The sequence below is a fragment of the Vanessa atalanta genome, chromosome 6, assembly GCF_905147765.1.
Source record: "Vanessa atalanta chromosome 6, ilVanAtal1.2, whole genome shotgun sequence".
NCBI lineage: Eukaryota > Metazoa > Arthropoda > Insecta > Lepidoptera > Nymphalidae > Vanessa > Vanessa atalanta.
The window spans coordinates 10,511,026-10,524,200 of record NC_061876.1 but is presented as its reverse complement, the minus strand read 5'-3'; the positions used below and the strand labels follow the sequence as shown (position 1 = coordinate 10,524,200).

General features: G+C 31.9%; 1 protein-coding gene across 1 annotated transcript in view; it reads right to left on the bottom strand.

The window, feature by feature from the left end:
• Positions 1-13,175, bottom strand: part of LOC125064880 — a 149,724-nt gene that overhangs the window by 4,256 nt on the left and 132,293 nt on the right. The window contains exons 4-7 of the mRNA XM_047672176.1: positions 3,505-3,796; positions 2,653-3,245; positions 1,086-1,438; positions 353-586 (exon numbers count right to left, since the gene is read on the bottom strand). Coding sequence (XP_047528132.1) covers positions 353-586; positions 1,086-1,438; positions 2,653-3,245; positions 3,505-3,796 — 1,472 coding nt within the window. The remainder of the gene's footprint in view (positions 1-352; positions 587-1,085; positions 1,439-2,652; positions 3,246-3,504; positions 3,797-13,175) is intronic.

Here is a 13,175-nt window from a genome sequence, read left to right as displayed (position 1 = left end):
TAATTTGTTTGATTATTTATCTTCCGCGTACTTATTATTAATATACAATGTGAGGAAAAGTACTGACTGGAATCCCTTTTGTACAAAATGTATATTTCACATGATAAAATTATTTTATGAATCTATCTCTGAGTGTTATTGTAACTTTTATTTAATTTATTGAAATTTTTTTAAGGATGGCATCTTTAAATATCATGAAACAGTCAGTAGAAGAACTATCTATAAAATTATAAAGCTATACTATATTTACTATAAATGATTGTACAATATTTGCTATCGTATTTAAATTTTATTCCAAAATTCATATTTAGATGAGAAACATAATCTAGCTATAGTCAGCAAAGCTACTTACTTGAGTGCAGTTCCTTGAGTCAACTTCAATTCCAAAGTCAAGGAGTCTCCTTTAGACAAAAAGCTTTCTGTTCGAGCACATGCTCTAGATCTTCGTAATAACGCATGTTCACATGTCCGCGGTGCTCGCTCTCGACAAAATCTTGCAACCAATGTTGCATTTGTAGGAGGTCGTCCAACTATCACTGATTGCGGAGAAGTTGCTCTCGACATTTGCACCGATCTTTCTTTGTCACTGAAATTAACAATAATATATTTATTAGAAGCTTATAAATTAAAAACAATACCATACACAATTAAATCCACAAGAGACATAACTTCTTAGTTACCAAGGCTGATGGTGCATTCGCAATCTAAGAAATGGCTAATATTTCTTACAATGCCAATATGGCCGGTGATGACCACTTACCATCAGGTGACCTATTTGCCCATCCGTGTACCTATATCATAAAAAACAAAAAACATCTCGTGCTCAGCGATAAAGGAAATTTCCATGTGAAAAACTATTTAATGACAGTCTACTATATGCGTGTCCATTAACATGTATTCTAAAAGATTAAGAAGGATACTAAAACTTGATTATTACCATTAGTACCAATCCTGTTATAACATCATACAGGATATAATAAAAAAAAGATGCCAAATAATAAGATAATTAAAGGACATCCTTATTTTTATATTTGATTGTATGTGCATATTATACTACAGTAAAGTTATGTTATTGAAATGCTTACCAAAATATATCACTACAGCCGGGCGATATTCTCATCGGACCATCCCATATATTCAAATGGCTTCCACAATACTCATCCTCCGGCAAATTCGGATTGATAGCATTGGTCACGTAAAATTTTAATACTGAGAACCACACCCTAAATCGGGGTGCCGAAAATTGCCTTCTGTAAATAATGTTTCTTCCCGAGGGTCCTGATGTGTCGATTCCTTGCATGTGGTATAGACATGTTGTGTTCGGTGGAAGTGAATGCTGAGGATGCTCTAATACTCCCCTCCCCGTACCTCTTATCCAAAATTCACAAGCTCTTTTATTCTTCGCATAAGTAGGAGATTGCTGATCAACAAATCTAACCTGTAATAGCATAATATAATTTAAATATTAAATAACTTATCGATCTTTTTGTTAGTTTTTTACCGAAATGTGTTGTTGTTTCAGGTAATGACCAAGTAGCAAGTTTGTGTCGGTATAAAAAAGTTGGGGTCACGACCTAATTTGATAAGTTAAAACAATGGGTGCGTCTGCAGAATTTCTCCTCGCTCCATTATTATGAGCGACCGTGCGAGCCTACTTACTAATTACACTTTGGCTGGGCCCCAAACAATGTCCACGAACTCTGATTTATTATTTTGTACTAATATCAAAGTACTAAAACAATAAAACTTTGATGATAAATAATATCCATCGTCATTGTCGTAACAAATGTAAAAAGTATATGAATTGTATTCCTAAGCAAACTATTAAATGGAAATGAAAAAATAGTCAGATATAAAATTTTATTTTTAAATACATATTTAAAAAACATATTTCTGTTTTATTTCATGGAATGGCTAATGAATATCACCAAAAGCTTTTCGAATAAATGTCGTTTGAGATCACGTTTAAAAGCAGTTACATTAAAACTTCCCTCAAGGATACTAAAGCCATGATGAATACAATAAAAACAATTATTATGAGCTCCAAGTAAAATAGCAAGGGCTCCTCCCATTATATTAATTTACCTTGATTTTTTATGGTGTAAGTATTGGTTTTGATGTTTTTCTGTTTTTTTTTCGACATAATATATTCATAAATTCCGTTAAAAAATTATTAAGTAATTTGTGGCTAGTCTATACATATAATGAATAAGTAATAAGTTTGATGCCAGCTGTGTTTTACTATATTTATATCATGTTACTCGTAAAAATGTGGTACTCGAGTTTGAGCCAAAATGATAAAAAAATGTAATCACATTTAAGGCTTACGTAACTTACAGCAATAAAAGCCTCAGGGAAAACCTCAATCGTTGTTGGCTTAACGACTTTAAGGCCGACTTGCACGTACCAATGTCGATCTAGTCGTACTAATGATAATAGATTGTCTCAGAGGCCACAATTGGTTGGTCCAATATCCGTTAGCAAATGAAACCTACTTTTACTAAAGTAAATTTCTAAGACGACAACCAATATTGCTTTTTTCCTTCTTTTATGTTATTTTTTCTCTATGTTATGTAAATACAAAATGTTGTAGCTAAGACTCATTTAAATAAACAAGAATTAACGTAAATTTAAAATATATTAATATCTAACCTCAACTTCAAGCTGAAATCCGTGTAGTGATTGTGACGTAGCGGGTTGCAAGAATGTCCCAAAAGGTGATGTTGTGAATTCAACAAGTAATTCTGGACCGCTTGATATTGCCTCTGGAACTGACACGCCTCCACCACAAAACCTCAAAATAACCGGATCCCTTGTTGTATATCCATCGTAAACAGTAACGTAATCCTGTACTTCATCGCATTGATGCCAAAATTTCAATTCTCGCCCATTGTTTTCTCTATCATTTTGCGAAGCCGCATAAAGTGCCTTTTGACTTCTGATGGAAATCAACTGCCCATTTGGTTGCTTTACGACGATCAAAGCGTGTTTTCCTTGAGGTACTTCGTGCTGACGTACCGCATAATAGCATGTTAGATTTCTTGGGTAGACGCCGGGAAAGTTAGGTGATTGTAATCTACAATTTTTACGATCGCAGTCGCTGAATATCCGAGAGCAATAAGTCCCCGAGATCAAATCCCCAAGGTAATACTCGGGAGTTTTTGTCGTCCTTGCTACGTTCGTATCTTCTCCTCGTGATATGTTTACGGGATATAGCATTGGCCTAAGTTTGAAGAAGGGCCTTTCTGAAAGATGAAATAGTAAATGTGAAATTGATGTTAGTTTTATGGCATTGTCAAAAGTATTTGAAACTAATAAATAATTCGATACATTTTATTTGATATAAAAGAAATAATATATTGCATTAAGTAATAGAACGTATTGGAGGATTTTTTAGTTACTTGTAAAATGTTTTTAAATAGACCCGTTTTCGTTGGCTTTGGTGTATATTATAATTGATTCATTGAGTTTCATAATTACAATCTAATTCGATGAAACAGGTACCTGATGGTGGCGTTCCTCCATATCTGACTGTGGCATATTCTTTTCTCAAAACTTTATATGCCATTCGAAAATCAAAATTGTAATTATTTTGTTCTTTTGATAAATGTAATAAGCGTATAATAAGCGTAATTGATTTCGTCTCGCTATAGTATATCGAGGGACCCCAGGAGGTCCCGCACCACGAGCCTCCAACTTGCGGTCGGCTAGCTTCTTGTATTTGCATGTAACCATCTGGACATCCATCGTCAGTGAAAGAGGTGAATCGGCCAAGAGTAAAACTATCGAACAAAATCTGTGGACAAATAATTTATATGAAAGTTTAAGACAAATTTTATATTTTTAAATTCGTTAATGGTGTTCGTTTCCGAGATTGGTAGCACATTATTAGCGATATAACTAATTTTTTATATAATATTTCTTAGAGCACCAATGTCTATGCGGCGGTCACCACATCAAATGGCTCATTTGCCAGTCCGCCTACCTATTCCAAATATAAAATATATATCATATAAAAACTTGCGAATCGTCATGCTACAAGATTTAATAGATTGTAAAGCTATATATACCTACCTTATACATATTCTCCCGAGAAGCAAGAAGTTTTGATATTTTATGTATATATCCTATATTGACATCAATAAATAGCAACTCCACGTTTTTAACTGTTTTCTTGTATTGAGGAATAAGATCAAAAGATGTATGGGAAGATTAAAATACTGGAGATTTTCAATATAGAATCGAATTTCTTGCCCCAGGGTGTATTGACTTTTCGGAGTCAACAACTGGGTAATATATTAATATCGACTAACTTATCATTGGATAAATATAATCTTCTTATATATTTTTTTTTATTTAAAAATAAGTAGCTAATAATGTAAGACATATATAAATTTATATAAGGCAATACATAAAGGAACTCGCTTCCTTGCGCTTTGTAGTTATACGTTATTAAAACATTAATCATATATTATATCGGATCAGATTTATCGGCAGGCTTAAAATAAGAAACTAAAATTTTTCATTTATATGTGTAATGGCATAATAATATATTTTTCTCGTCAATTGAAGATTAAAAATAAAAATTGTCATTTTAATCCGACCCTGCTGCTCGACGCTATCAATTCCAATTTGTCCATCTATAAACAGGTACATCAGAATAAAATTTATTTCGTCTTCATTTTTAAAATTGAAAACTATAAAACTGTATGAAATATTAACGAAATATCATCTATCTGAAACTTCGGAAGACCTGAGGTAATAACTAAGAATTTGTATTCAGTTGCGCGAGTCGATATTCCATTTTATGGCCGGTGTCGCGGCGAAAAAGAAAACAAGAAAACTAAATTAGACATTCAAGAACTTTACATACAAATAAAATACTCTGTTTACAAATATTGTATCGCTATAGCTCGACTGTATAACATTCTGTAAGCATAAACGTAGGCTTTGAAGTTTTCCCACATGTTGTTCGAAATTTAAACTTGTAATTAAAATGGTATAGGAAGGCAAACAGATTTCATCACCCTAAAATATATCAAGAGAACCTAGGAGATATACCGAGATTTTGTTCTGTGGTTGGATAGCTTCGTGTATATGCGAATAACTGTCCGGATAATGATTGTTGATGAAAGAATGAAGCTGCCAACCGTAAAACTATCATACAATTTGCTAGACTAAACGTAGTTTTTAAACATGTAAAATCTAATTTCAGGATACAAAACTCACACTCCTGTTAAGGAGTTTTAGACAAAAAAAAAATACAAGTAAATTCCGAATTCGAATTTATCCTTTTTGCTTCTTTCATACGTGATAATAAAACATAACATATTATTATAGGGACTTTAGAACCCTTGATGGTAGGTCTTTCTGCAAGCCCGTCTAGGTAGATACCACCCACTCATCAGATATTCAACCTCCAAACAGCAGTACTCAGTTCCAGACTCCAAATTACAATAAATAAAGAATATTATAATAAGTTCGTAAACTAGATAAGTTATCATTTTTTAAGAATAACTATGTTTCCAGATCGTTCATAACGTAGCAATCTCGTTTTGTTAGTAAATAAAAAATACATCTATACGTATATTGAATCAAAATTACATCTATACCTATAGATTTATTTTTGATTACGGCACATATTTCCAACCCCACCTCAACCAATGTTTGAGATAATAACCCCTGAGGCTTGAATACCGTAAAAGAGAAGCGCTGCTATGAATAACTGATCACTGCTTGCATTATAGTGTCGGAACTGCAGACTAAATGTGATCTCTGATTTTGATTTTAGATAGAGTAATGAATGTTCATTTTATGCATAATATGTAGCATGTGAATACTGGAATTAATTATTTCTTTTATTTCAATATTAGAAATGAAATTTGGACAGAGTAAGGGCGAGGCCTGGGACTGTAAACAATTTATAACACCGGATTGCTACCGATAATTTATTGATCGAAAAATCCAATAGCACTTTATTAGACTGCCTAGGTTTAGAACCACGGACCTATAAATATCTAGGAATATAAAGGAACATGAGCACATTATTTAGGAACTCCATAGAATTAAAACAATATGAGTAAGTTAATGACGAATCACTCGTACCATAAACAAAAATTAACTAAAGTTTAAATATATATTGTATCGTACGTGTCACTCAAATAAGTAATTCACTTGAGTTAATTAAACGAGACACAATATTATTTTAAACAATTGTGACTTCACAGTATTTGGTTGCAAATTGAAACGCCAAGTCTTATTCAGGTACATATAAATTTTATCAAAGACTCGCTTGAAATTGTATTTTCCGCGCGAGCGGAGCGAATATGACGGAATACGTCTCACACAATTTTAGTCCCTTAACGCGTTCTTTATTCGAATGAAGGTTTTTATGGAATTATTTACATTTAAATATAATTTTTTTTTTGGCTTAATATCTTAAACAGAAATGTTAATGTAGATACGTTTAAACTGTTATTAAAGTGTGCGTGAGACACAGTTGTAACAGTGTCGGTCTGAAATAATAAAAAAATATTTAATAAAATATATTCGGTATTACTTTGACAAGCTTTTAAAATAAATGCTTCTTTCAATTATTCAATAATAAAGAGATATTTTTGTTAGTAAGCTATGTCAATTAAACGACTGTAAAAAATTCGTTGTTAAAATTTGGAAATTTTTGAATACAAAATGAAAATATTCCAGTAAGCTCTTATAAACACTTCTGAAGCGCCATGTTACAGGATTAAATTAAATGTAAGGGTATTATTATTGGCTTGCAATGTGAATTCTTCTGAGAATAATCTAAATGAAATTCAGTACTTATTTCAACCAAATGAAAAATATGTAATTGGAATACAATAAAAATATTATTTAGCATTAAAATCAACCAATAATAACTCAATTTTTATTACTCTATTAATAAAAGATCGGTATAATCTTTTATGGAAGATGAAATGTCCTTCAAATAAGCTTCGCTTAGCGAATTCACGTGTTATATATTATTTATTTATATGACACTAGGTTCCGCCAGCCGCTTTGTCCGCGTGTATTGATTGAACAAGGCTTGGTGGCTCAGGTGTTTCAGTGGTTCATGATAATTAGCTGGGTAGTTATGTGTAAAAAAACAAATACATAAATAAAGACACTTTCACATTTATAAATTTGGTCACGATGAGATTTAGATTATTACTTTGGTTTTGTGGAAGACCTTTCCGTAGTAGTGAAACAATCACGAAATACTACTGTATATGGTTTGAAAATACATCTCAGTGAAAATTTAAACAAATATTTATTACTGTTTAATTTTATGATAAAAACTCTTAATACTATAACAACTCTTAATACAGTATATAAAACACTCAGTGTTTCCTCAAAGACCAAATTACATTGGTTCATAAAATTTTAGTACAAAATTCTCTTTAAGGGAATTTCATGTTGATCGTTGAGTTCAGATTCTCATTAGGTTCCAAATTGCATGGACGTGTAGCTTGTTATTTTTCGATGAATTGACTCAATTAGGTTACAGCGTAACTACCAATATTCAGGAAACAATCTTGGACCTTTTGGAAAATACACTCTGATAGAAAAAGATTTCTCAAGAATGAGGAAAACTTTTGACATTCTTCTACTTTATTACGAACACCTTAAGGAAGAAATTGGTTTGGAAAAATGCGTAATTATCACATTTATGTATCTTGTGCATACAAATGTGCTTAATGTTTATATTTGTGTAACCGGTGATTTTGTCTATACTAATATTATAAAGAGTTAATATTTGTTTGTTTGTGTGTACGGGTTATTTCTATAGTATATCAGTTAACAAGTATACTATAATATATTTTAACTAGTATAGCTACACAATTTCTAAGTGGTATGGCGTATAATTTACGTCATATAATTTTCTTTATTAATGAATTTCGTTTGAAGGCGGGCCGGGTCGTTAGCGTAAAATATTTTCTTTGCTAATCTACAAGCATTCTTGACTGCGTTTCCTGAGGTCGACTGTTAGAGAATGCTTATAGTAATTGTACTAATAGTATTTTTTTCTTTTGTTACTAAGTACTAAAAAAAAAAAAAAACTTATCAGCATTAGAGATAGTACTTACAACATTTCTTATCATTGATTTTTTATTATTATATTTGAAATTACGAAATTGAATGATTATTCAGATTCTTTTTGCAATTGTTTGTATGAAATGAAATAATATTTTTTTTTTCTTTTTTATGGTATTGGTTGGACGGGCATATGGGCCACCTGATGGTAAGTGGTCACCACCGCCCATAGACAAAGGCGCTGTAAGAAATATTAACCATTCCTTACATCACCTTTGCGCCACCAACCTTGGGAAATAAGATGTTATGTCCCTTGTGCCTATGATTACACCGTTACATTAGTAGATGGTATTCAATTCTAAATTTTATTGCATAATTCAGTCTGTAAATGCACATTTTTATGACAATAAAAGAAAGTAGGTAATCCTTTAAATGTCTCGCTGCTGGGCGAAAGCAACCTCTTTTGAGGAGAAGGATTACTTTACTGCACTGATCGAGTGCGGGCTAGTGCATACACATTATGAATGGAAATCTAATAAAATATTTAACCACTAAAAATATTTCATCATCCCATCTAAAAGTAATATCTAAAAATAATGAAAGAGCCTGTAAATGTCGCGCTGCTAGGCTGCGGTTTCTCAGAGAGGAAGGCTTTGGAGTTTATTCCATCACGCCTCAGAATTTCATTAAAACTAGACACATGCAGGTTTCCTCGCGATGTTTTACTTCATCGCCGAGTACGAGACGAATTATAAACATAAATTAAGTATATGAAAATTCACTGCTGCTTGTCTGAACTGCTCTTGCGTTTGAACCCACAATCATGGGCCATCTCGTCTCAATTAAGGCATGGATTAATTTTATTTATGATCTCTACGCTAAGAGCTTTCCAAAAATGCTTAATAAAATACGTCATTGCTTGGGAATAAAATTGTACTAAAGGCCTTACAAGTATGTTTGTAAAATAAGTTATCATTATTATGCAAATTTAATCGTAAAGTATTTTAGTGGATCCCAAACAACACAACATGATCTCCAATAATCAGAAATACATTGAACATATCCAAGTCTACACATCAATATTAAATAATATCTTTATAATTATTATTTTAAAACCAATCAAACAATTAATTCCGTCTAGTCCCGTTTATAAAATTTGTAATGAAATTTTGTGGAACAATTTACTGTTGAATCAGAATTTACAAGCAAACTTTAACAATAAATATTTGAATTGAAAAAGTTAAACGAAGAACAGAAGGTACGCAGGAAATGGTACGACTTGTGATACTGAGTTCGGGACTTGAATTAAAGTGTGTTTGTCTTGTATTTGTCTCGATGTTATGTTACTTTTTTGTTTGATTTATTAACACAGAAAATTCGTATACAGAGTTTAATTTATTATTATTATTTTTTTTGAGAGACGTAATTATTTAGTTTCATATTTTTATTTTATTCATATCTATTTATTATGAATTTAATTGATTTAGTCTTTGTATATATTAATATACCGATTGCATTAACTTTCTTTATTTTATTTTTATTAATAAATTGTGTACTATAAATTATTAAGTTTTCAGTTTGGGTGAGTGAGCCTACAGACACAAGGGATATAAGGGATGGTTAATATTTCTTGCAGCGCCAATGTCTATGGGCGGTCGTGATTACCAGTCATGTAGTCCATTTGCCTGTCCACCTTCCTGTATCATAATTAATAATTTTTGCTTCTAATATGATACAATATTTGGGTAGTTTTAAACGAGCTAATATAATTGTGTTGAAAATACAGAATAATTTGGCTTACCGAAATAATAAGTAGGTGGACGACTGAGTGAGTCCAAAATATGTTGAAAACGGAAACTTAGACATACAAATTTGCGTTTCTAGTTATGTCGACCGAGCTGCATATAAAATTTTGTGCGAACAAATGTTCTAACCTAATCTAACCCGAATAATATAATCGCTCGTTGCAGATTAAATTCGCCCGCTTTAGTATTTAATTATTTCCTTACTTAGAATAGTAATTACCGTTTTTATTTTAAATTTAAGGAGGTCATTTTAATGAATTTTTAGTGAATCGTCATTATCGCCAATTAAGTTTATTTTTCTTTAACTAAGTTAGTGCAACTCTCTTTAGTAGTAGTAATTTTCCTTTAGTTATGTGTATCATTTGTTAAGTATTTGTGTACATGATTGTTATTTATTTTCATTGTGGCAAATTTATATCGACGGCACCTTAATAGATGACACTGGTCATAGAAGTGTCCGAATCTTTCCTCGATTTGATTGTTTATCAGTATATCCCCACATACAGGATCCGTGGTCACAGAACACTTATACCCCTTGCGGCATTCGTGGTCGCCGAGGAAGTAACGGTTGATATAATATTCCTGGTTGCCATGGAAAAATAACGGTTGAAACGGTTGTAAGAATAAGATATTGATTCGAAAGAACGGTACAGAACTCACTGCGCTTCTTAATTAATCAATCGTCTACAGAGAAGACAACTAATCAATTATTTCTGGGAGTCAACATTTAAAGATGTCCGATGACGGCGACGAATATGAGAAAGATCGTCTGGCTGAACGCTATCATTCCGTTTTCTCTTCATATAACTATTATGTATTCAGTTTTCGCTCTACATTGTAATCTAGATTTTATACGATTGTACTCTTATTTATCCGTCTTATTTTTATTTCCTACTTGGGTGAGCTGAGAGTAATCTCTTTAAGCTTATCTTTCATACTGAGTTATCTTTTGTATCTATTTTATTTCTGGTATATAGAATAAAGTGTGAATGAATTAAAAATAATCTCTCTCTTTCGACGTGGCATTTCTATTTAATATTCTTTTCTGTGAGACAAGTAATTCTGCAATAAAAAGCGAAGATAGGCAAACAAATCTAGTTAGAGTCGCTTTACTTTGCTCATGCAAACTGAAAAATCTACAAATACCAAAATTAAATTTTATGTGTTTTAGCAATGGAAAGTTCAAAGTGAATATTTACTTTGCTTAAATATAGAAAGGAGTTCGTTTTGGTACTTTGAAGATTGACAAACATGATAAGCTTAAAGTTTTATTTTAATTTATATTTTTTTAAATCACAATTTCATGCATGACTTGATAAGTAATGGAGATCAACGTAATATGCGAAAATCGCGGTCGAATGCGAATAGCACCACTAATTTCACATCGTCAGAGGATAGAATGATAACAGTGCATATTTTCAAAGCTCATTTTCCAAAAGAAACATTTTGGCGCTTAAGCTTTTCTTTTTTTGCACTAGTGACAATGCACTTACTTTGTTTTATATTAACTTATTGCACCGCGGTCAATTGTAAAAAGTATCGGTTTTTGAATTTTTCTAGTAAACTAAATATTATGAAAAAAAATTTTAGGTCATGCAAAATAATCTATAAAATGTTCAAAAACTCTTTTTTATAATAACCATCATTCCGGATATATCATCATTTGAAACATCTAAAATAATAATATGCACGCCTACGTCCAATTTGATTATATACTTGTTTATTGGTTGGTGGAATACAGAGGGCCTGGTTAATAATTATGGATAACTTGACGAAGAATACATTATATACCTTGGTGGTTAGGCTTTGTGCAAGCTCGTCTGGCAGTACTCGATATTGTTGTGTTCCGGTTTGAAGGGTGAGTGTGCCAGTGTAAGTACAGGCACAAGGGACGTAACATCTTAGTTCCCAAGGTTGGTTGCGCATTGGTTATGTACAGACATCATAAAAAAACTATATATATATAATAAAGGGTACGAAGTTTGCTCTTCGCGTGTTAATATAATATATATCTAAATATTTTCACAATCATCCAGTACCATACAAACTGACATTCTTCTAAAAAATACCGAAATTAAATCAAAAATACCTGCAACACTAATAATAAAATAAAACTTCTCCAATATAATTCTACAAGAAGTTAAATAGTTTTCGATCTATCAAGCTCCGAAAGTGCACATTTAATGTAGAAAAAAACAATAATGAAATCTGTACAAGAGCTTGAAACAGCTGACCAGGGATTCATGCCTTAAGAACTCTAGAGTGCTGAGTTCCGAAACCACTCAAAGTAAATCGAGATTGCCCGCGGTTAGCATTTGAGAAGCACTTACTAACTGAATGAATTTAATAAATCACATCAGCTATACCACTTTCATTTTAATAAAAAAAAAAACCTTAAGGAAAAAAGTAATTCCGAAGACGAATACTTATACTACAGATACTAACTACTTATATAAATAAATATCGACTCGACTGTCCAAAAATGATTGTAATTTTGTTAGGGTTAAAGTATGTAAAGTATGTAACCATTTAGACGTTTCCTGAGTGATACCGAATTTCGTTAGCCAGGTTATATTATAAAACATACATAAAGTAATGGAATATTATGAATGCTTCATCAAAATTTACTCGTACTCTTTGAAATTGCGTTTTTGCATTAAGAGCGCTGGCTTTCGGGCTGCTTAACGATGTTAAAGTCACACGTGTAACCTTGACCCCTTAGGCTGTTTTCGTTCCTGATTCCACAAAATAAGCATTGTTATTTTTCTCCAAAAAAATCTTTAATTTAATCATCCAGATTGGTCTAGCCGTTTAAAATAAATCATTAGCCTACCTCGTCTTTTTTATTATTTGCCCGATTGCTTATTATTATTAATCTAACAATAAGTAAATGTATAAATATTTAATAGATTTTAACACTGTTTGGCCGAAGAAACAATGGAAGTATCCACATATAAATACAATTATTTTTTATTAATGTATAAGTTTTTTATCATATTCACTTTATTGTAACTTGCCACTGGATAGCACATCGACTGCTATACATATGCGATAGTAACTCTGTCTGTTCCCTCTTCACGCTTAAACTACTAAAACAATTTAGACGGAATTTTGCACGGAGATAGTTTCCGAGTAACGTGGAAGGACATAGGCTATATTTTTTACAGTTTGTGTGCAATAGATCGAGTTTCCGAAATATCACGCGAGTAAATCCGCTTGTTCAGCTAGTATAATACAAAAAGAACTATTGTTCGTTATCTTGTTGTTGACACGTCCAAAGTCAAAGTAAATATAATCAGCGTGTAACGGTCGAAA